The sequence below is a fragment of the Panthera tigris genome, chromosome D2 (assembly GCF_018350195.1).
Source record: "Panthera tigris isolate Pti1 chromosome D2, P.tigris_Pti1_mat1.1, whole genome shotgun sequence".
Classification (NCBI taxonomy): Eukaryota; Metazoa; Chordata; class Mammalia; order Carnivora; family Felidae; genus Panthera; species Panthera tigris.
In genome coordinates, this window is record NC_056670.1 from 27,085,737 (window position 1) to 27,108,447 (window position 22,711).

Genomic DNA, 22,711 nt, shown 5'->3' on the forward strand with positions numbered 1-22,711 from the left:
GAGATATACACTATGTTCATAGTTTTTCCCAAGGTTATAGTTTTCACCAAGAGGTGAAATAATCCTTAACTTACCCAATCATAATAAGTTGTTGACTTACTGAAGAAAATATTCACATTTATTAATAAAGCTTGTGGATAGCACTGTCATTTGAAAATGTAGGCCTGCTAATTTGTTTTTCTCTTTACAATGGTATGATTTTTCAGCATTTGTTTTCATATCCACAAAGTCTAAGAGTACAAACGTAATACTGCCTTATTCTGGCAATAGCTATAGATACCGTTTACTTTAGAAATGCTTACGTCTTCACTTACTACACATACTCTCATCTCAGAAATGTGGCGATATCATCATGTCAATTGTGACCATGCCCGTACAACCAGAACTACATTTAAAGAATCCCAGAAAAAAAATGACATGAAGAATGTTGGAAAAGAGAGGTTGGAGAGGAAATGGCTAAAACTATAGTCAATCAAGCTCTGAAGTCCACACCAGTTACTTGACACCAAAGGATATGCAATATGATTTATACATTCTCATGGTTAATGTTCACTTCAAAGCCAGAGGAAACAAAATCTGACAGCCATACCACCTCAGTTCATTTTCTAGAGTCAGTGACCTTGAGCCTCAAATTTAGTTTTACAGATGAGTATATAAAAGTTTTACCAGCTCATATCAATAAATATATAAGCAGACTTTCCAGGCTATATATAAACATCTCTAAAAAAGTAAAATTAACTGTCTTTACAACTGAGGGCTATTAATACATGAAACAGATATTTATAACAACTGAAGGGAGTTATTTCATTAGTTTCATAAATCTGACTTTCAAGATGAAGTAGAAGGAAAGAGCCTCCTGCCAGATACTTGTCTCCATTTTTAAAAACATATACTATGTTACAGTTCACAAAACATTTAATTTTTTTAAAATTTTTTCAATGTTTATTTATTTTTGAGCGACAGAGAGACAGGGTGTGAGTAGGGAAGGGGCAGAGAGAGAGGGGGACACAGAATTCAAAGCAGGCTCAAGGCTCTGAGCTGTCAGCACAGAGCCTGACGTGGGGCTCGAACCCACAAACCATGAGATTATGACCTGGGCCGAAGTCTGACACCCAACCGAGTGAGCCACCCAGGCACCCCATTCACAAAACATTTTACAGTAATTCTACTATAAAGAGACTTAATTGTTGGACTACCCAGTAGATAATAGCCTAGTCCAGAGCTTCCTGACTATGTTGTGACACGGGTGTGTTTTAGAGGGTTATTATTATTTAGAGGTATTGATCCCCGTAGCTCTCAGGATTGCTGGGAAAGACCTAACACTGCTTAAGACCCCAGAGCTTCTGATCCCCTCTGCCTTAAATAAACAGCCACTTCTTTTTCCCGGTGGTTATGCACACACTGTGATTTAGAAGGAACTAGTTTATGCTTTTACAAAATATGTTTACTATGTCTCCCTTAGTAAATCTTAAAATAAATGAAGTCAAAATCCCCATCCCTTTGGATTTAGAACAAAATCATACATATTGATACAGTATCACTGTACATTTGAACAATAATAGAATATAATCCTATTAATTTTTGGTCATTGTTGTTAAAGAATAAAAGAAGAAACCATTGAAGAGTAATTTTTTCACTTTCTTTTAAATTTTTAATGTTTTTTATTTATATTTGAGAGAGAGAGAGAGAGAGAGAGAGAGAAAGAGAGTGTGAGTTGGGGAGGGGCAGAGAGAGAGGGAGACAGACTCTGAAGCAGGCTCAGGGCTCTGAGCTGTCAGCACAGAGCCTGACGCAGGGCTTGAACTGACCAACCGGGAGATCATGACCTGAGCCAAAGTCAGACACTTAACCGACTGAGCCACCCAGGCGCCTCATTTTCACTTTTTTACAGGACTTCACAGATTCATATACGTCCATCTTTGCCACTCTCTTGGCAACAGAATCACATTCACATCATACATTCTGTTAAGGCACATCCACTCTGGACATACTTAGGTTTAAAGTGTTATCATAATACCTCATTTAATAGATCTGCCAGGAAGAAAGCATGCTTTTATACTTGTTTTTAGATTTTATAAACCATCAGAAAAAAAAAATGGGTTTGACGGCAAGATGCTTTAATACAGTGCTTCTAACTGGGTGATTCTGGAAGCACTTCTGTTGTCCTGACATTGATGGTGACCAGCCTAAGTTGGTAAAATCAGTTCTCAATTTCCCTTCTTTGGGCCCTTTCCCTCCCTTGTTGATGTTCCTCCTCTCCTGCTCTTTAACACACCATCTCCCTTTGTGCAAGACCACAAAGCCTGTTCTTATACCAGGGAATCTGCTTGTATGAGGGTCTCAGTATGAGGCCAAGCACTATTCTCCATAGGGGCTCAAAGCCAGTACTTGCAAACTCCCCTTGCCCCATACCAGCAGTCGAGGTGTGGGCACATGATTTAAACTCCACAAATATGATGCTTCCGCTGAGGAAGTTGAATTCAGAGCAAGTGGGACAAAAGCAGGAATTTCCTTAGGATTTTATTCATTGGTGGAAGTATCTGGAATGTGATAGCAATGCACTATCTGTGGGGACCAGTGTTACAACATTATGATGCTAATAATAGTATTAAGTGTTCAGAGAGGGCAGGAATGGTACCTCTTTCTTTAGGATGACTAACCAGATTCCTACATGCAACATCCCTTGCAGTCTGTTTTTTCCACTTATCTTCTGTGTTTGTTAGTTTGTCTCTTTTTCTGCTTAATTTACCCATAGCTAGAGTCCATTGCTTGAAATCCAGATCTGAAACCGGAGCTTCATGCTTAATCCTTTTATATATGCTATATTTCTATGTGCCCTACCACATGAAGGATCATGAAATAACCCTGAATTAGTCTTTTTTATTGAAAATTTGTGAAAATAGGATCAGAAAGAACAATGCATCCTATTTCTCTTTCCAGATAATGTCTTTTTTGGCTGGAGAACATGCATCTAAGCCTGGTCATAGGAGTTTTAGGCTTAAAGAAGGTACAAGACCTTTAGCACATCTTTGCACTGATGAATATCCACCCAGCAGGTCCATACTCCCCAGTTCTTTTGTCAATGTTCTCTTCCTTTTAGGCCATCTCAACTCATCTTCCCTACCCATACCTCACTTAGCATCAGCCTCACCGTTAGATATTTTATATTTTCCAGACATAGGAATATTTCAGGCCCTCTTTATGATTTTATGAATTCACTTTTAAGCACTCCATATTATTTCCTCTTTTGATGATAAATTTCTACCATGTCAGAATGTATTCTTTTTATTAGTAAAGTTACTGTCCACAGTGGTTTTTTGGGTTATTCCACGCAGTTCTCTCAGGATCTACCCTTATCAAAAAGATCCAAAAAGCCTTTGCATCCCCAGTACACACAGATTTCAGCTTTTATAGCACTTTTTTTCCTGACAAGTTTATATTTCTAACTACTTAAAATGGCAAGGTAAAAAAGTATCCTTAGCCCGCTAACTAAATATGGATCCTATTCAAATCCAGTTCTCTTTAGGCAGAAAGCAGGTTTCTGCTCAGAAGTTCTAGTAGCTGCTTTCTTCAACTCACAGTGGTGGTGCAGGATCCCCAAATCCTACAGCAATGGAAGTACTTCCAATGCCATGGGATCTCCCTTTGCTTTACAGAGGCTGGGTTGCCATTAAAAAAAAAATTAATGTTTATTTATTTTTGAGAGAGACAGAGACAGAATGCGAGTGAGTTAGGGGCAGAGAGAGAGGGAGACACAGAATCCGAAGCAGGCTCCAGGCTCTGAGCTGTCAGCACAGAGCTCAACACAGGGCTTAAACTCACGAGCTGTGAGATCATGACCTGAGCTGAAGTCGGACGCTCAACTGACTGAGCCACCCAGGCGCCCCAGGCTGGGTTGTCATTTAGCTTCTGATTTTAGCATCACCAACATGAAGACACCCTGCTATCCAGGTTAACCAAATGATCTACAGACAGAAGCTTCTTGTTAATGCTCTCTGTGTTAAACGGTGTAGATTCTAGCTGAAGCCAAAAGTAAGAAAGCATATAATTAGGAGGCCCTCTCAAACTGCTACCAGGGGAAGGAAGTTCACCAAAAACAGCTTCCCAAAACAAGGCATGGTTGCTATCCCCGTACAGGGCTTTGCTAGAACCATTAATGAAATTAGGTTCAATGGGATCTTTCACCAGATGCACTTCAAGGATGGTTCTTGTAAGTAATAGAATACACAGAAGTCGTGATCTCTAGTTCAAAGGCTTGCTAAAGACCTTTCAGACATCTGACCCTAAGTTTTCTGGAAGTAGCTAATATCTAACTCTGGACAGTAATTAATTACTTCCCTGACCTTTTCTTTGCTCAAGCCTTTGACACAGTCTACTGTTTTCGAGTTTTGTTTTTGTCTTTCCCTGAACGGGGATGATAACTGGTTCATTTGCATATCTGTATTAGAATGTATCACAGTACAATATTAGCGTGAATTTTAAATTTAAACTTGGGAAAATGACTTAGGCACCTCTATTATGTGTAAAATGCTACTGTGAAACATAAAAATAATAAAGTATGGTGATTGCCTTTAAAGACATTACTATCTGCTTGGAGAAACTTGTATGTAAAGGACTGATTATGATACAAGGCAAAATGAAATAGCCATTAACTAGAGAACAAGCTCATCCAATGGTAACATATATAACAGGGCAATTAATTCTAACTGAAACAGTATCAGAAGCTACTATGTGAAGGTGGTGGCATTTGAGAAAGTGTTGGACAATAGTTATAATTTTAGAGGGACACTAGAGAAGAAAAGACTTTTCACTGTTAGAATAGAATTAGTACACGCATATAGACACAACTTAAGGGTTGTTTTGCTGCATTGTTTTGTTTTAATCTAACACCATGCAAGACACAATGGTAGGTCTGGAAAAGATGCAAAGAGAAATTTAAAAAATGCAAGACATACAACATTTTCTTCTATAGCTTATATTCTATGTTGAAGGAAAAAGTCATTTCTGTGTAAGTATATCTTAAGAGTTCATCAACAGCATATAGTTATCTAGAATGATAAGACTGAGTGGTAAGTCCTTTAAAATCTATAGTACATGAAACCAGAAAGAATTCCCTGCTACCAGAGGAAGTAAAGAAAGTTTCCCAGAGGACATGGGATATGAGCTGTTTCTTGAAAGACAGATAAAATGTGAAAATGAAATGTGAAACTACCAACTTAGATGGAGTAGAAAGTGCCTTTGGCCCAAAAAAGGAAGAAAAAACCTCCAAAAAACAACAACTTAGAAATGCATGTTCAGGTGAACTCAAATGCCAATAGAGTTTAGACAGATAAATTAAGTGAGTTAAGCAGCTAGGTATATGATGAAAGGGAGTGGAGGAGACTATGGCATGGTGGAGACTATCACTGAGGCTCAATGAAAAGGAAACAGCACTAAGCTCCAGCCAATTTCATAGCAAACTCTGTCCTAGAGTTGCCAGACTTTCCCATTTATTAGAATAAGCCACTCATCTGAGTTTTTCCATATATATAATGAATGTAATTTATAAGTATATGTTATGTATATTATTTATATGTGTATTTAATATATAGGTTATTTATATAGGTCATTATATATATAATTAGACACTAATTCTTAAGACAAAACAAAATTGTACTGTTCAAAACTACTGGACACATAAAAATTATTTTGAGTCATATTGAGTCATACCTAGTATATGGATGACTAATTATGAGACTCTGCTGGATTGTGGAGGGCAAAAACTGCTAAAAACTAAAGTCTTTGCATTTTATCTTATAATTATTTAAGGTTATAGACCAGAGATGCAACATAAGGATAGTAAATAAACATGTTTTCATCTGGCTACAAAATGTAGGATATTTTGACGTGAAGAATACTAAATGAAAGGGACTTGACAGGATTTATTGCTATTAACATTTTTTAAATTATTTTTAGATAAAATTCATTTTAAAAGTCTATGGTTCAAGCTGGCTGTAAGAAAAATGTATAAGAACATTTTGGAAGTATTCGTTGGTTCTAGATTCTTTTCAACTGTCTAATGTGTCTGTAAGAAGAAAAATTGCAACCATATGGTTCTTCTCCATTCTATTAGGGGAAGGATTCTGGGTACAGATTTTCCAGTTTGGGTTTGATGGAGTACTTGATGAATAACCCTTTGCTTGTCTTCACTGCAAGTTGCCAGCAGTGGATGCCACCCGGATATCTTGGTCAGGTTTATTTATGTGGCTGCTCTGTTTTGGTCCATGAGGCTGGCTGACATTGAAACCAGGTGGAGTTTGGTGGTTTGCAACAGATGCTTTGGGGACTGCTAATTTCTGAATTTGATAAGAGTCCATAAATCACATCCGAAAAATACTGTTTTCAGTCCCCTCTTGGTTTAGGTTTTTCCCCAAACCTAGCGTGAAAGAACTAAAGTTGGTGTAGGAATGTAACTTCTAAGCCTTCACATTAAAATTGATAAGGTTTGTTATTTAACCAAAAACAGTCAATATATTTCCCCTCTCCTATCAGGAAATCCTGACAAATGAATAAGCTTCATAACGGAAAAATTGGGCAGAATAAAAAATACCACATGGAGATGACAAAATTATGCCTCTGTCGGAATGAAATGCAGTGTTCCAGATGTTGCCTACATTTCACACAAAGCCGACTTGCTAGGGCTTATGAACAGTGCGAATTCCTGCAATGTAACAGGGCAGCCCTGCTTCCTAATGCTGAGGAAATACTTACAAGATCATCAAATCTTGAAAATGTGCTAATGAGCCACAAAGTCTGATTAAAATCAAAGGTGCAATGTTCCAAAAACACTCTGTGATTTAGATAAGCAGGGCTTAGGTTTTATCATTGATTACAGTACTTTAAGGCAAATTTTGCAGTGTTAAGGAAGTCTGGGTCATAAAAACAATTCACAAAAGCTCCTTATTAAGTGATTTTCAGGAAGCAGGGTCAAGACCTGAGAACTGTATAAGGGAAAAGGAAAAAGAAAGGCCACCTGTGTAGAGACCATTCACTTGCTAAAATGTTAACTATTAAGGCTTCATGACACAAAACATGACATTTCCAATTACTTAATTTGATGATTATTTATAAATAATAAGTCCGAGTGATGAGCAGATGTGAACAAAGATGAACATCTTCTGTTATTTAATTATGGAGGATAGAATAGTTGGAAGTATTTTTCATAGTATCTCTACGGGAGGGAAAATGCTCACATATTTCAGCTTTGGTTAAGATCAAGCTGATCTAATTAGCATTTTCATCTAATTTATTGCTCAGAATTCCCTTTAGTAGGGCATGCTTTTGATAAATTTCAAGAAAAACTGGAGAAAAGTCTGGAATTAGACATATAAAAAAATGAGAATATTTCTCCAAAGATAAGTCAAAAAATTATTTGAAAAACTAAAATGACAAAATTGGAAAGTCATAAATTATAGTTACATTAATAATGAGACTTACAGAACAGCCCAGAATTATTCTATACTTATTATATTTGGGGCACAGGATATGACTTACCTGGAGAATTTTAATTAAAGTTATATACAACTAATTAGAGGAAAAAGACTTCTCCATCTTCTGAATGAATGAATTTTGTACCCAATATTGGTTAGTTATCTCATAGGCCATTATAAATCATAGAGGTATTGACAAACTTGTAATTAAAGGCATAAATAACTTTGCTTTATTTTTATTTTCTTATTTCAGATTATAAGAATTGATTGTGAACAGGGTTCTTACAATACACTTCACATCCTGGACAGTTTAGAATTTCATTTCTATTTCTTTGCTTACAGCTCATATAAACTCTATCCTATAGAAAATGAAACTGTAAGCTTGGTACGTCATACAGACATTCTGACCATAACAGTGGGTCCAAAGGACATTACTAATATGAATAGAAAATTGAGACAGAGGCAAGATATATGTAAGATCCTGGTAGACCTGACCTATTCAACTCCCTGAAGGAAATTTTCATTTGGCTAAAAAGAGAACCCCTAGTGCATTCTTCTTTTACTTATAATTCTATTCTCAGAAAGTAGAAAAAAAATATCAGGTATCTCTGTACTTGATTTTGACCAACAAGAAGACCAGTCATATTTAGTTCATGGAAAAGACGCAGAACTACCATTAACACAATTAATCAATATATTTATTTCCTTAACTAAATATATCGCCATACGTCATTATGTGGTGTGTGGTACATGCCATATGACAACCACCAGGGCCGTATCTGGAACACCGGTGGCTTTTGAGTTGTTACAGAAATATAATATTAACAGTTATAGGTATAATATAGAAATATACTATCAACAGTTATAGGTATAATATAGAAATATAGTATCAACAGGTACCAATGGACCCTCTCCATCTTTCCTTAGCCTATCTTCAATGTTCCACTATTTTAGAAATGTTTTTAAAGAGATTATGAGAAAACCTTGTGCCAAGATTCACCAATGATTTTCTAGATCAAGCTGTTAGGAAAACAGTGACATTAATCATCAATTCTGTACCAACTGTGTGGTATGCCTCTTCAGAACTACTCCCCACTGAAGGTTGATTCCACCATTGGTGGGTTTCCCTTAGTCATTTAAATTTAAGAAGCAGCTCCCTCTCCTGTCCCTGCAAAATCACCCATCCTTATTCCTTCTACCACTTTAACAAAACAATGTACGGATCATCCGAATTTGATATGTCCTCTGCATAACATAAAGAACAATTCTCTAGGTAGAATCAATGCCTTAAATATGGAATTTCAAATATTTTAGTAATCATGGGTGCACCATCACCCTAGTGTTGAGTTAATTAGTAAGAAAAATTCAAACTGAGGATTTCACAGAATACAAAGGGTTTTCACAGGAAAAAGTTCTGCCATGATGATTTATAAAAATAATTGATTGCCCTTATTCAAATTATATCCATTTTCTTCTAAATCTGTATGAAATCAAATGCTTCTGTAAGTTTGTTGGAGAAATGTTAATAGTGTTTAATATAAGAATGCCATTTTACTGAGTGATTCAAAATAAGCATTTACTTCCCTGTTTAAAAATAGGGGCGCCTGGGTAGCTCAGTCGGTTAAGTATCCGATCTTGGCTCAGGTCATGATCTCGCGGTCCGTAAGTTCGAGCCCCGCGTCGGGCTCTTTGCTGACAGCTCAGAGCCTGGAGCCTGTTTCAGATTCTGTGTCTCCCTCTCTCTGACCCTTCCCCGTTCATGCTCTGTCTCTCTCTGTCTCAAAAATAAATAAAACGTTAAAAAAATTTTTTTAATTATTAGGGGCACCTGGGTGGCTCAATCAGTGAAGCATCCGACTTCAGGTCATGATCTCACAGTTTGTGAGTTCGAGCCCCACTTCGGGCTCTGTGCTGACAGCTCAGAGCCTGGTGCCTGTTTCAGATTCTGTGTCTTCTCTCTCTGCCCCTCCCATGCTCATGCTCTCTCTCTCTCTGTCTCTCAATAATAATAAACATTTAAAAAACTAAAAAAAAATATTAAACTGGGTGCTTCAACCAAAACACAATCCTCATTCCATATTTCTTTTTATTATTTATTTATTTATTTATTTATTTTTATTTAATTTTGAGAGAGAGAGAAAGAAAGAAAGTGCGCTTGCTGGTGGGGAAGAGGCAGAGAGAGAGGGGGACAGAGGATCCAGTGCAGGCCCTGCGCTGACAGCAGAGAGCTGATATGGGGCTCAAACTCTCAAACAGCAAGATAATGACTTGAGCCAAAGTCAGACGCTTAACCAACTGAGCCATCCAGGTGCCCCTCATTCCGTATTTGTCAAGTAATCACAGAAGATTCTGAAGATTTTGAAGAACAAAATGTTTGCAAACAGACTGTGAAAGACAGTACAGAGCATTTCTCTGGAACCATAGGACCAGTTTCCTGTTTAAGCAACATAAACAAAAACCTGGGGTACCAATGATACAGCTGAAAGAGGATTTGGAAACTATTACGTACTTATAACATCTGGCCCAATGATATATCCTAACAGTTCTGGCATTACTAAACATTCATAAGTGGCTAAGGTCTGTAGCTAATTTATATAACACATATTTATAAAACACTTACCTTTCCCAATAAATATATTTACTGCTAGAAATAAATTTCAAATCATCTAACCACAAGAGGCAAGCACCTATCAGATGGTGGAGCAATCTATTGCTTAACAAACAACACAGGCAGAGATCTTCTTTCCACGTGTATGAATATTTGGTAGCCACAGAGATTCAAATATCAGGAATAGTGCAGCTGTTACTGGGGACTGAGACTTACCAGTACTTGTAAGGAAGTTAACATTTCTCATCACGCCTTCAGTGTAAGCTCCCGGCTCATAACTGTCCATTTCACCTGTGACAATATGAGCAAGTCTTGCTGCCCGTCCTCTGATGGCACCTGCAGCACGGTCTAAGTTATCAGCATCCTGGTCTCTCAAGGCTATGATACATTTGTTGACATCTTCTAGGATATGGCTCTCTGCAAGCAAACAGATCAAATTAGCGGTGCATATTACAATCCATGTTAACTTCTGACCTCAGAGGTGGTACCCAATGGGAATAAAGGACATTGACAATTTTGAAAGAAAAAAAAGGCATGATTTTGCTTTTATCTCTTTGATGGCAAAATTTGTGAAATATAAAATTTTATATTTCTATCTGTACTTTTAGAAATGACATATTTTATTTTTTAAATAAATGTGTATTTTATTATTATATTTTAAATAAATGTGTATTTTATTTATTTTGAGACACAGAGACAGAGAGCACACACCAGGTGAGAGGAAAGAGAGAGAGAATCCCAAGCAGGCTCCACATTGTCAGTGCAGAGCTGGATGCGGGGCTCAATTCCACGAACCACGAGGTCATGACCTAGGCTGAAATCAAGATCAGATGCTTAACCAACTGAGCCACCCAGATGCCCCAGAAATTACATATTATTTTAGATTTCAGTTCCAACTGACTCAGTTTTAGATTTGAGTGACTGATCAGTACGAATTGAGGAAAATTTCTAGATTAAAATAGTGGAATGATAGAATGATGGAATGCTTAATTCTGATTAAAAGCAACACTATACAGGTTATAAAACACTTAAAAATATCAGGTATCCCAAATATATAGAAAAAGAAAACCATGGAGTTCCATTCAACTGATGTTCACTTCCCCACACCAACAAACAATTCTCTGGACACCAAATTAGTGTTCTACGATTCAATTCCAACACTCACCACCCAGTGATAGCATCACATTCCACAGGTTAAGGGTTCAGTCCTATGAAACTGCCCCCCTGCCCCACCTCAGAGCCGGTTTTAGGCCCAGGTTGTTATGTGTACTTCTGACCCCGCTGGCTGGCCACAAATCAGGTCCCACAACCTCCTCCTTGGGTTTAAGTTTCTAGAGCATCTCACAGAACTCAGAGAAACATTTTACTTTCTAGATTCAGCTCTTATAACTCAAAACAGCCAGGTGAAAATTCCATAAAGCAAAATATGTGGGAAGGGCAAGGAATTTCCGCTCCTTCTCCAGGTGTGCCATTTTCCACGCATCCCCAAGTATTCCCAACTTGGCCTCTCTCCAAAACCTGTCCTTTTGGGGTTTTATAGAGGCTTCATTACACAGGCATGATTAATTAAATCACTGAATCACTGGCCTTTGGCACTTGATTCAACCTCCAGTCCCTCTTCCACCCCAGAGGCCACAGGATGGGACTGAAATTCCATAATTGCAACCTTCTAATCACAAGGTTGATTAATTACCCTGGCAATCACCCCACAGTGGGATGGGGGGTGGGATACAAATGTCACCTCATTAACATAACAAAAACACTTTTATTGCTCTCATCATTTGGGAAATTCCAAAAGTTTTAAGGTTCCATGCCAGAAATGGGACAAAAACTATATATATACATATGTGCTTATATGTATGTGTGTATATATACATACATATATATATGTGTGTATATATACATATATGTGTATATATATATGTGTGTATATATACATATATGTATATATATATATATATATGTATGTATATATATCTGTTTATTTTTGAGAGAGAGAGAGATGGTGTGAGCAGGGGAGGAGCAAAGAGAGAGACAACAGAATCTGAAGCAGGCTCCACCACAGAGCCCAATGTAGGCTGGAAACCAAAAATTGTGAAATCATGACTGAGCCACCCAGATGCCCCACATATATATTTCTTACTATAAATCATAGTATTTCATCTGCCAATCTCCTTTAGTCTGCCTGATCAACTTCTACCATTGTTTCAAAGCATGAGTCAAATGTTCATTCCTTAGGAAATCCATGCTGACTTATAGTAAGACAAATTTGGTTCTATGTTATTTAGGATTCCCATCAAATGGCTTATATGTTTTCATTACAGGCTCTTCCCATGTTTTAATGATGTACTAATCAATCTATCTCTCAATTTTATTGCTTGAGGTATCATATCTAGTCCCTAGTATAATACATGGCACCTGTTAGACCAATAGGAATGTTTGTTGGGTGAATGAATAAAGTCCCCTTATAACACACCTAGGACCAGTAAATTGTTTTGTCTAAATCCTAAATCATGGTTTAGGAACCTAGGTAGACAAATACCTGGGCACTTAAGTTTAGACAAATTAACTCATATAAAGGACAGTCTGTTCGTTTGCATGAAAAAAACCTAAACACTGAAAACCTTCATTATAAACTCACTAGAGTTTTCACCTAATTTGTAGCGTTCAGTCATGAATGTGCCATTAAGGCCTATAATAAATCCAAGCATGGTCCTATCTCAATAGAAATTGTATATTTCCCCTGGAACTGAAAGTACAAGTTTCAATGTGGAAGGTATATAATCATCAACTTTTTTTTTAAGTCCATAGATGTGTACTTTAATGACACATTAAGAAGCTATTATTTTTCAAATATGTTGGTAAGTTGTTTTTAAACTAATACTACTGGGGTGCCTGGGTGGCTCAGTTGGTTAAACAATTGACTTTTGATTTCAGCTCAGGTCATGATCTCATAGTTTGCGAGGCCCTACATTGGGCTCCCCAACACTTGGTATTCTCTCTCTCTCTCTCTCTGCCCCTCCTATGCACTCTCTCTGTCTCTCAAAATAAATAAATCAACATAAAAATTGTAAATAAATTAATACTACTAGTTTACAAACACACATGTATATATAATGAATGTTTTATCTGTATTCACTAAAGTTGGTTAATTTTAGATTGTAGAGCTGTTTTTGTTCAGCCCTAAAATAGTGAAAAAATATTTAGGGAAAAACAGTGGTTATTTTTGGAAGATTAATTTCTAATAAACTGTAATTTCTGTTTAATTAAAGGCAAAATCATAGCCGCCACAAATTATTTTTTTCCTAGTAGATTTTGCGCAGGAAAAAACCATACAAAGAATATTCACTAAGAGTGAATCGAATGTTCACCTCTGCTATAGAACAATGATATACAGTCACCAATTTATTTTATTATTCAAAGCAGAGAATAAAAACATAGCAAAGACTTTTCTGGTTCTTTTTTGCTGACCTTATTAAAATTTGTGTGGTTATTGCTTTGAGCAATACAATCAGAAGCCATAGTATGAATCACATTGAAGAATTAGAGAGGGGAGATCAGATATGGAAAGAAAAGTCCTACATGAATGTATACAATATGTTGAAAATAAGTGAAATAAGTGACGAGAAACATATAACCAGACTTAACCTGAAGCAGTTATATTGAGAATGTTGGAGATGATGATCTTCTGAATTACTGAGATTAAATATAGCACAAAAGCATTAGGAAAGGTTTGCAACATTTCCATTATTGTGACACTTTCCCATTACCCTGAATGTTTCACAAGATGCTCGAAGTGATTTGCATGAAATTCTAAACATAGAGTGCCAGAAAAAGAAAATAAGAATGCTGGGCACCTCCCACATATGTACAGTAATTAAACATTAAACTAATTTCTTAAAAACAATTATGTCTTTGCTATTCATATTTCAAGTGAATTTAAGTAGCTGGAAGGACCTTCAGGATAGCTGGAGTTTATATGTCTAGCTATATAACCTTAAAACTCTAGGAAAGAAATTAAACACCAAATACCTTGTATAAAACTTCCTACTGATGCATACTCTGAAGTCTTTGCTAATGAAATAGGTTTACTTGTTAGACATGGCAAAGATCATTAGGAACTCTGCCTCCATTTGGTTTTTTCCAACTGTAGAGGCACTTGGACTCAACATTCACATCATTTTTAAAATGAGGTTTAAGAGAAAGACAATGTGTTATTATAGAACAGCACATTCAGAATATGATATTTTTGTAGAATTGACTGAAGATTTGTCTTCGTTTCAGAGTGCCCATTTAACATTTGATTTGGGGTGAGGAATGGAATGTCCTGGTGTTACTGCAAAGCCAGAAGTGCATTATTTGTAGAGCAGAGAATTGCTGAAGTACTAGCAATTCTTATCAATCATTTTATAGCCTTCCAGAGATGCAAAGGGTGATTTCTGTTAGGTTGGAAACAGTAACAAACAAAGTGGTAAAGGAATGGATTTTAGACAAAAGGTAATTCATCTGTTGCAAACTTCTCTGGGTAACTCCATCTTCAGTCACTGCGGCAAGCATCACACTATAAGATTTTCAAATGCATTTAAACTTTTTCTATGATTTTTTCACAATTCTTCAGTTTTCCAAATTGAAAGCTAGACTTTGCCTTAGAGAAAGTAGAAAACAAACAAACAAACAAACCAAAAACCCAGTGAGACCAAAAAGTTAATTTATTGGCTTTTGACCTCCAAAGCAGAAGTTTAAATCCATAGCCCAAAGAAAATACTGGAAGTACAAGCACATTTTATTTGCAAGAACCAGACTGTTTGGGAGGTAAAAGTCTGTTTTCTTTTAATTCCCAAAGCCAGACTTTGAATATATCAATGACAAAGCCGGAAGAAGTAGAGGGTTTATGTTATAATCCATTGAGTGGGGAATAATATACCATCAACTATTTCCTCCCCTGATATCTGCACACCTAAAATGAAATTCTAAGGAGAAGAGGGGAAGAGAGAAAAGGATATTTTTTGTAAAGATTTATTTTTCTAAAGAGACTGAGTTATATATAAGGCAAAAGAGGTTAAGTCTCTTAAACTGGGAAGGGTAAGAATAGCTACCCACTGTATATGAGCTCAGAGTAAAACTAAATTTTATAAGCAAATAAGTCTCCATTTTTGCACACCTGGACCTATAACTGTAAATTTAAAACTCATTACATAGGCAACAACACAAATATTCAAAAATAAAAACAAATAGCAAAAAAAAAAAAAAAAAAAAAAAAGAAAGAAAAGAAAAAAACCCATGAAACTAAAGGCAAATGGAATGCACCAGAAAGTTATTCTTTGTTTATGTATCTCTATTAAGGTGATTAAAAGTTCCGTTTGGCAAGAATTTGATCATGAGGCTTGGTCTCTGAATTAAGTGATATCCTGCATAAAGATGTAGGAAGGTACTACTTTGAAAATAAGGGGCATGAATGGAACTAAACATAAAACATTTTAACATTCCTCTTCCCTTTTCTACACCGTTAAAACCTTTCAATTGTCCCCTCTCCCTAATGTAAGTATTATTTCATGTTAGAAAATGAGATGATATAAAAGATAAATAAGGTCCAATGTCTGTTCACAAAGGGTTTACAAGTTGGTAATCAGAAATAATTATTTTCATTCATCATCTTTTACTCTTTTCAAATTATAAGGGCCAAAATTATTGTCATTTTATAATTTAAGTGAATTTTGTTAACCTTTTCCACAAAAGTTTCTCCAGTTGGTCCACACTATATAAGCTGTTTATTCTACATTGAGCCTTAACCAGCTCAAACTTTCCTGACCTATTTTGACAATAATCAAAGGAAAAACAAAGTTTAAAATTGTTACTTCCAAAATAGTTCCTTACCAACTGTACCAACTATACTTACAGAAACTCTGTAGTACTTATGAGATTCAATTCTATAGAAATCAAAACCACAAAAGAAAAAAAAAACTCACTGAAGCCTTCATATTTCTTTCACTATGTGTTAAGTAGGCTCCTATAACTAGTTTAAAAGTTTATCAAAAGCTTGGAAATAGGCAAAAGTACTATTGCATACTTTTTCAGTGTCCTGTTGGGCAGAAATTGTGAGTCAGGCCTAAAATCTAATTCCCCAGGCGTGTGTAGCTTTGCTATTTACTATTGGTTAGGATAGTTTACAACTCTGTAGGGGTGCTGTTTTTGTTTCTAAAACTGATAGCCATAGGAATGATTCTTGTCACATAGAAATACAACTTAATTTTTATCTGGAACAGAGAGAAATAATTTTTGTAGCAAAAATAATCCTAAGGATTACATTCTTATTGCTCTGTAGTGCAATCGCAAGTTTTGTTTCTAAATTAGCAATTTCACTTAATTGTTCTTTCTTCATTCAATTCTCCTTAAACGAGACTTATCATCATGATGGCTCTCAATAATTAATTTTTGACACAAGCTGACTTTTTATTTGTAAAAATCTTGCATTCAACTTTGGAAATTATTCCTTGTGTGGTTTGCCTTGGAATGTACCGATTTGTCAAGTATTTTTTTTTTTCCTATTCAGGGGAAAAATATGTAAAGCAAAAGTTACATGTTGAATAATAAATCTGTATTTTAATGCAAAACTATAAAGCTCATAGGAGAAAATCTAGGTAATCTTGGATTTGGCAATGACTTTTTAAATGCAATGCTGAAAGTATAAATTATGAAAGGAAAACTGATTAAGTTACAATTCATAAAAAATAAAAACTTCAGTCTGCAAGAGACACTGTCAAGAGTATGAAAGACAAGTCACAAATGGGGGGAAATATTTGCAAAACATATATCCTAATAAAGGTCTAGTATCCAAAGTTTATAAAGAATTCTTAAAACTCAACAATAAAAAACCTCAATTAAAATGAGCAAAAAATCTCAGCAAACATCACAAAAAGACGATAAGCATATGAAAAGATACCCAACAATACACATCATTGGGGAACTACAAATTAAAGCCAGTGAGATACCACAATACACCTATTAGTACGGCCAAATTCCAGAACACTGAGAGTACCACATGATGATTGTGGGGCAACAGAAATTCTCATTCATTGCTTCTGGGAATGAAGACTGATATATTAACTTTGGAAGACAGTTTGGTCGCTTCTTACAACACTAAACATACTAGTAACACACTATCTAGCAATTGCCCTCCTTAATATTTATTCCAAAGAGTTAAAACTTACATTCCCACAAAACTTTCTCATGAGTGTTTATAGCAATTTTACTTATCATTACATAAACTTGGAAGCGGCCAAAAAAAATTGGAAGCAAACAAAATGTCCTTCAATAGATGAGTGGAAAAACAAACTGATGCAGGCAGACAATGGAATATTATTTAGCAAAAAATGAAATGAGCTATCAAGCTAAAGTAGGAAAGCTGAAGGGACTCCACTGAGAAAGGTTCCATCTCTGCTGTTTTTCTGCTAGGCCCCATTTACTCATGTTCCATAGTTTGTTTCTGAATAAGCCAAAAAAGCTATGTTCCCACTTCAAGGAGGAAGCAAGAAAGTTTATTATTCTGAGTTTTGTCCCAGGCCCCGAACACCTGTTACCACCTAATAAGACCCAGATCCCAAACATGTTCCAGGACATTAGCTTCAAACAAACCTCAGCTGATGCTGGCATCAAAACCCCCACCTTCAGGAATTTATGGAATAATACATATTGTTCACTTGACACTTGCCTTTGACTGGACCCTACCCTGGATTCCTGGAGGAACATGTACTCTAGCCAATATAAACCCCCAGCACCAAGGAACAACAAGAGCGCTTCTCCTTTCCTTTCTGAGTCTTCCTGACACTGCTCTGTCACTTATGCTATCCAGTAAATTCTGTTTCCACTTTCTCTGGCTCGTGTTTGATTTCTATCCTGCCTGAAGCCAAGGACTCTCTTGGCTGGCCTTGTGAGACCTTCCCCTGGGTCCTCAGACCCAGCCTGTCTGCATCAAAGACACACACACACACACACACACACACACGCGCGCGCGCGCGCGCATGGGAAAGGAGGAAATTTAAATGCATATTTCTAATGAAAGAAACAAATGTGAAAAAGCTACACACTGTATAATTCCAACTATATGACTACTGGAAAAGGGAAAACTTTGGACACTATAAAAATAAAAAACTCATGGTTTGCAGAGACTCTGGGCTAAGGAGGGAGGAATAGATGGAGCAAAGGAGATTTTCAGTGTAGTAAAACTATTCTGTATGACACTTTCATGGTGCATAAATGTCATTATACATTTGCCAAAATCCATAGAATTTACAACAAATAATGAACCCTAATGTAAACTATAGAACGTAGTTAATGAATCAATATTGGTTCATCAACTGTACCAAAAAAGGAAATTCTTCAAATATTTGGTATTTATTGTGAAACCCCACTTTAGACCTTTAATAAGCACTGTTTAGCTTCTAAATTGTGACAGCTAATAATGTTTAATCCCACATATTCAACAACATAATATACAGATGTCTACAATTAATGAGGTAATGATTTTGAACATGCTTCAATTTTTCCCAGAATATAACTAAGAAAGGGTTTGGTTCTTTCTTTAATTCTCCTAGCTTTCACAGAGTAATAACTCTATTAATTTGTTTGAGTTTAAAAAGAAAAATAATTTGAGAATGTCTGTTGATCTGCAAGCATTGTGCTAAATATACGTGTATTATTTCATTAAATTCTTATAATAATCCTAAAAGACATGTATGTTACATTTCAGCATTAAAGATGAAGAAATAGAGACTTTGAACAGATAAGTATCTTTCCAAAATTCATAGTTACAGTAATTGAGCCATAACTCAGAATCAAATTTGTCCCACCTGCTAAGGTCCTATAAATGCTAAAGTCTCATCTGGCTTTAAGATATAGTGATTCTATAATTATATTATTCAGCTATCTTAAATGTACAATGTGAAGGGGATATTATAGGTTTAAAATATTTTCTAAATTTTACAGAAATAATGCAAAGGTTGTTTATAATATTATATAGTTGAATGTATTATAAGTTTTCACATTAATTTAATTGAGCATGGGATACCATCTATGTATATTTAGATAGATAGTTTTAATTCTGCAAATCTCACTTGGGCAGCACTCTAGTCATGTTAATATTCTGGATCTATATAGAGCCATCATAGCTAGAGGAAACCTAAAATATCCTAGAGACATCACCAGAAAAGATATCCATAGGAGAATCAATTAACAAATGAAGTGCAATTCCACAGCTATTTAGCTATTCTGATGTAGGGGCAAAAGTTTAGGTTATTGCATTTTATGCTACCCTATTTGACAAAAAACAAATGGAAAAAATAAACCAAACCTTAGACATTCTTATTCAATGCAGACTTTCTTGCATGACTCCTCTCAGACTGAGTTTTTTCATGTTAATTGTCCCCTTCTTCCTCTCCCATAGACCAAGAACTATTAACATCTAATATCAAAGCAGTAGGCTTAAAAAAAAAAAAAGGCAAAATAGCTTTGAGAATATTACCAGATTGAACATCAGGATTGTCAGCAGGAGCAGACAGTAGTGAGCAATTCTCCCATATTATGCAATAAAACCATTCAATTCCTGCACACTCGATGCCTCTTGCTGAACACTCTTGTAAAAAACAGTCAGTATTCATTTGGGTGCTATTCCTTTATAGTTCAAAATACAGAACAACTTGGTGTCCAATTATGAAATTTATACTTTTTGACACAGAGATAGGAAAATCCTGGCACTATTTTAAATTACTTCCTTGAGTGTATAATGCATGTAGCAGAACATATGCTCCAAAGAATGAAGGACATAATGTAAATAACAAATATAAAGATAAAATTAGGAACAAATGAATTGTTTATAAGCTGGCAAATTTCCTTCCTTCCTTCCTTCTTTTCCATCCGTTCCTCCCTACCTCCCTCCTTTGTCCCTTTCTCCCTTTCTCTCTCTCTCCCTTTCTTTCTTTCTTTCTTTCTTTCTTTCTTTCTTTCTTTCTTTCTTCCTACATTAAGTATACATTAAGTATAAAGTTCAATTGTTTCAATTACCTTCTAAATTACAATATTTCTCCACATTAAGAAAGGCTAACTATTAAAAAGTACAAGATTATTATTGCATATATGCCATAGCGAAGTTTACTTCCATAGTCAATGAATTTATTGAAACTTAATCACAATGTCCTTTTGTTGAAATTTATATTTCTCTTATATGTTGCTCTCAAATGCACAAAAATTTACAGAGTACACCCTTCTCTGTGAGATAAATTCTTTCTCAGTCTCATTTGGAATTGTTTCAAGGAACCTATTACAATGTGGAATTTGCGATGCATATGAAAAAGAAGCCCATGGGTTAGAAGTAAATTCAGGATATAGTTTCTGATCCACAAATCAGTGTTTTCACAAAATGATCTGAATCACCATGATTGTTTTTTAGAAATACATAGAATCCTACAAAACTACACGTAATTGGATAGCAAATTATAAGAACTAATAAAAGGTGAAGTGTCAAAAATGCTGTTTAAAATATATAGGTACTATCCTACCAGGAAACTCAGGATACTTCCTTCATTTTAACTCAGATTTCTAGAGTCTGTGCTAATATTATGTATTTACCTTTCCATGAGGTTTCTCCATGAAGTTCCTACAAAGCTCTCTAGGAGATTCTCAAATGTATCCTACTCATAGCCATCTTATAACCTTTGAACTATATCCCAATTTCACCAGCATCAGTAATTTTTCTCTTTAAGTGCTCTCTCTTTTTAATGTTCTGTGTATTTATATATTGTTATTTGATTTTCTAATTTAACTCTGAAAATATACACTGGATCCAAAATCTTAATGAATAAACATGGATTTATTCAGATATTAAAAGAAGGACATTAAAAATATCTTGTTATATCTAAATGTTTTTTCTCCTAATTAGGATGAAATTAGGCAGAGATAATAATGCAGTTTACTAAGCACCATTTAAAAGGTATTGAAATTGCTAAGTAAAATAGTCATGAACTACACATTTCAAGAGAATAATTATAAAGGCTTTCACTATGGTTATAAGTTGGGTATTCACATGAAAGTGAAATCTAAAGTTGATGACATGTATTAATACCTTGTAAATAAACCTAGTTTATGGGAAGGCTGTCATAGAGGTACCTAATTAAAGGTAAAACAACCTTCTCCTTTTGTTTTCCTATGACAGGTATAGAAATGTTTATAAGTGATTCAGTAATGCCATGCAACAAATCACTAAAACAGTTATTAAGCATTTTAGAGAAATGAATTCACTCTTCAATCTATGCAGTGGATTGGTAGAGTTCTATCAAGAAATGAGAGTCACGAAATTATCACTTTCAAATTGTTTTTCTAGTAAACCAACATGCCCTTCTACACATATGTAGGCTTATGGATTTATGTCATAATAAAATTTAAATTTCAGCTACTGATTAAAATAGTAACCACCAATAAGTCTATTATATAATGCGAACTAACCATTGGTGAGCATAAATAATAACTTTATTTAATGGAATGTTATAAAATAATTTAAAAGCTTATAAAATATTTAAATTGCATAAAAGGATGCTTGTGAGATGATTTTAAGGGAAAACATCAGGATATATATCTATTAAAAAAGAATCTTTGTTTAAAAATCATCTCTATGTATTCGTATGTTTGCATTTCTTTGTATGTACTATATAGTTCTATTGCTTTCTAGAAAGTCTGGGAAAACATTTTCAAACTTCTAACGGTATGTGTTTATAGATTGTGGAATTATGGATAAGTTTAATTTTTTCCCAAAGCATTTATTTCAAATTATATTCTACTCTTAATTAACAATGTTATTAAAGAATAAAACTTAATACGTAAAACTTGGAAAACTAAGCACATCATTTGTTAGCAACTATATGTTGCTGAAGTAAATATAAATCTGATACCCCCAGATAAATATTAACGTTCTTAATTAATCCGGGATTATTTTTCTTCTTTCTCTTTCTTTTTTAAAGAAATTCTAATGTTTATTTATTTATCTAGAGAGAAGGGGAGAGAGAATGGAGAGGGGCAGAGAGAGAGGAAGAGAGAGAATTTCAAGTAGGCTCCATGCTGTCAGCGCAGAGTCCGACGTGGGGCTCCATCTCAGGAACTATGAGATCATGACCTGAGCCGAAAACAAGAGCTGGACACTTAACCAACAGAGCCACCCAGGTGTCCCTCTTCTTTCTCTTTCTGTTTGCAAACTGGTAGTAACTGTAAACTGATATTTAAAAAATATATATTTAGGATCTTGGGAAGATGGCGGGATAGGAGGACGCTGGGCTCACCACGCGTCCTGCTGATTACTTAGATTCCACCTACACCTGCGTAAATAACCCAGAAAACCACCAGAGGATTAGCAGAACGGAGTCTCCGGAGCCAAGCGCAGACTAGAGGCCCACGGAAGAGGGTAGGAAGGGCAGCTAGGCGGTGCGCGCTCCACGGACTGGCGGGAGGGAGCCGGGGTAGAGGGGCGGCTCGCCGGCCAAGCAGAGCCCCGAGTCTGGCTGGCAACAGCAGAGGGGCTGGACGGACTGTGTTCAGACAGCAATCGCGACTTAGCATCTGGGAGGTCATAAGTTAACATCTCTGCTCAGAAAGC

The 22,711-nt window shown here is 35.7% G+C and overlaps 1 protein-coding gene across 8 annotated transcripts in view; it reads right to left on the bottom strand.

The window, feature by feature from the left end:
* The window catches only part of CTNNA3 (catenin alpha 3), a 1,692,711-nt gene that overhangs the window by 458,270 nt on the left and 1,211,730 nt on the right, over window positions 1–22,711 (bottom strand). For all 8 annotated transcript variants that reach the window (XR_006209119.1, XR_006209117.1, XR_006209118.1 and 5 more), the window contains one exon: window positions 10,294–10,494. Coding sequence is in view for 4 of the 8 variants with exons in the window: in XM_042960559.1 (XP_042816493.1) it covers window positions 10,294–10,494 (201 nt within the window). In the remaining 4 variants the exon portion in view is untranslated. The remainder of the gene's footprint in view (window positions 1–10,293; window positions 10,495–22,711) is intronic.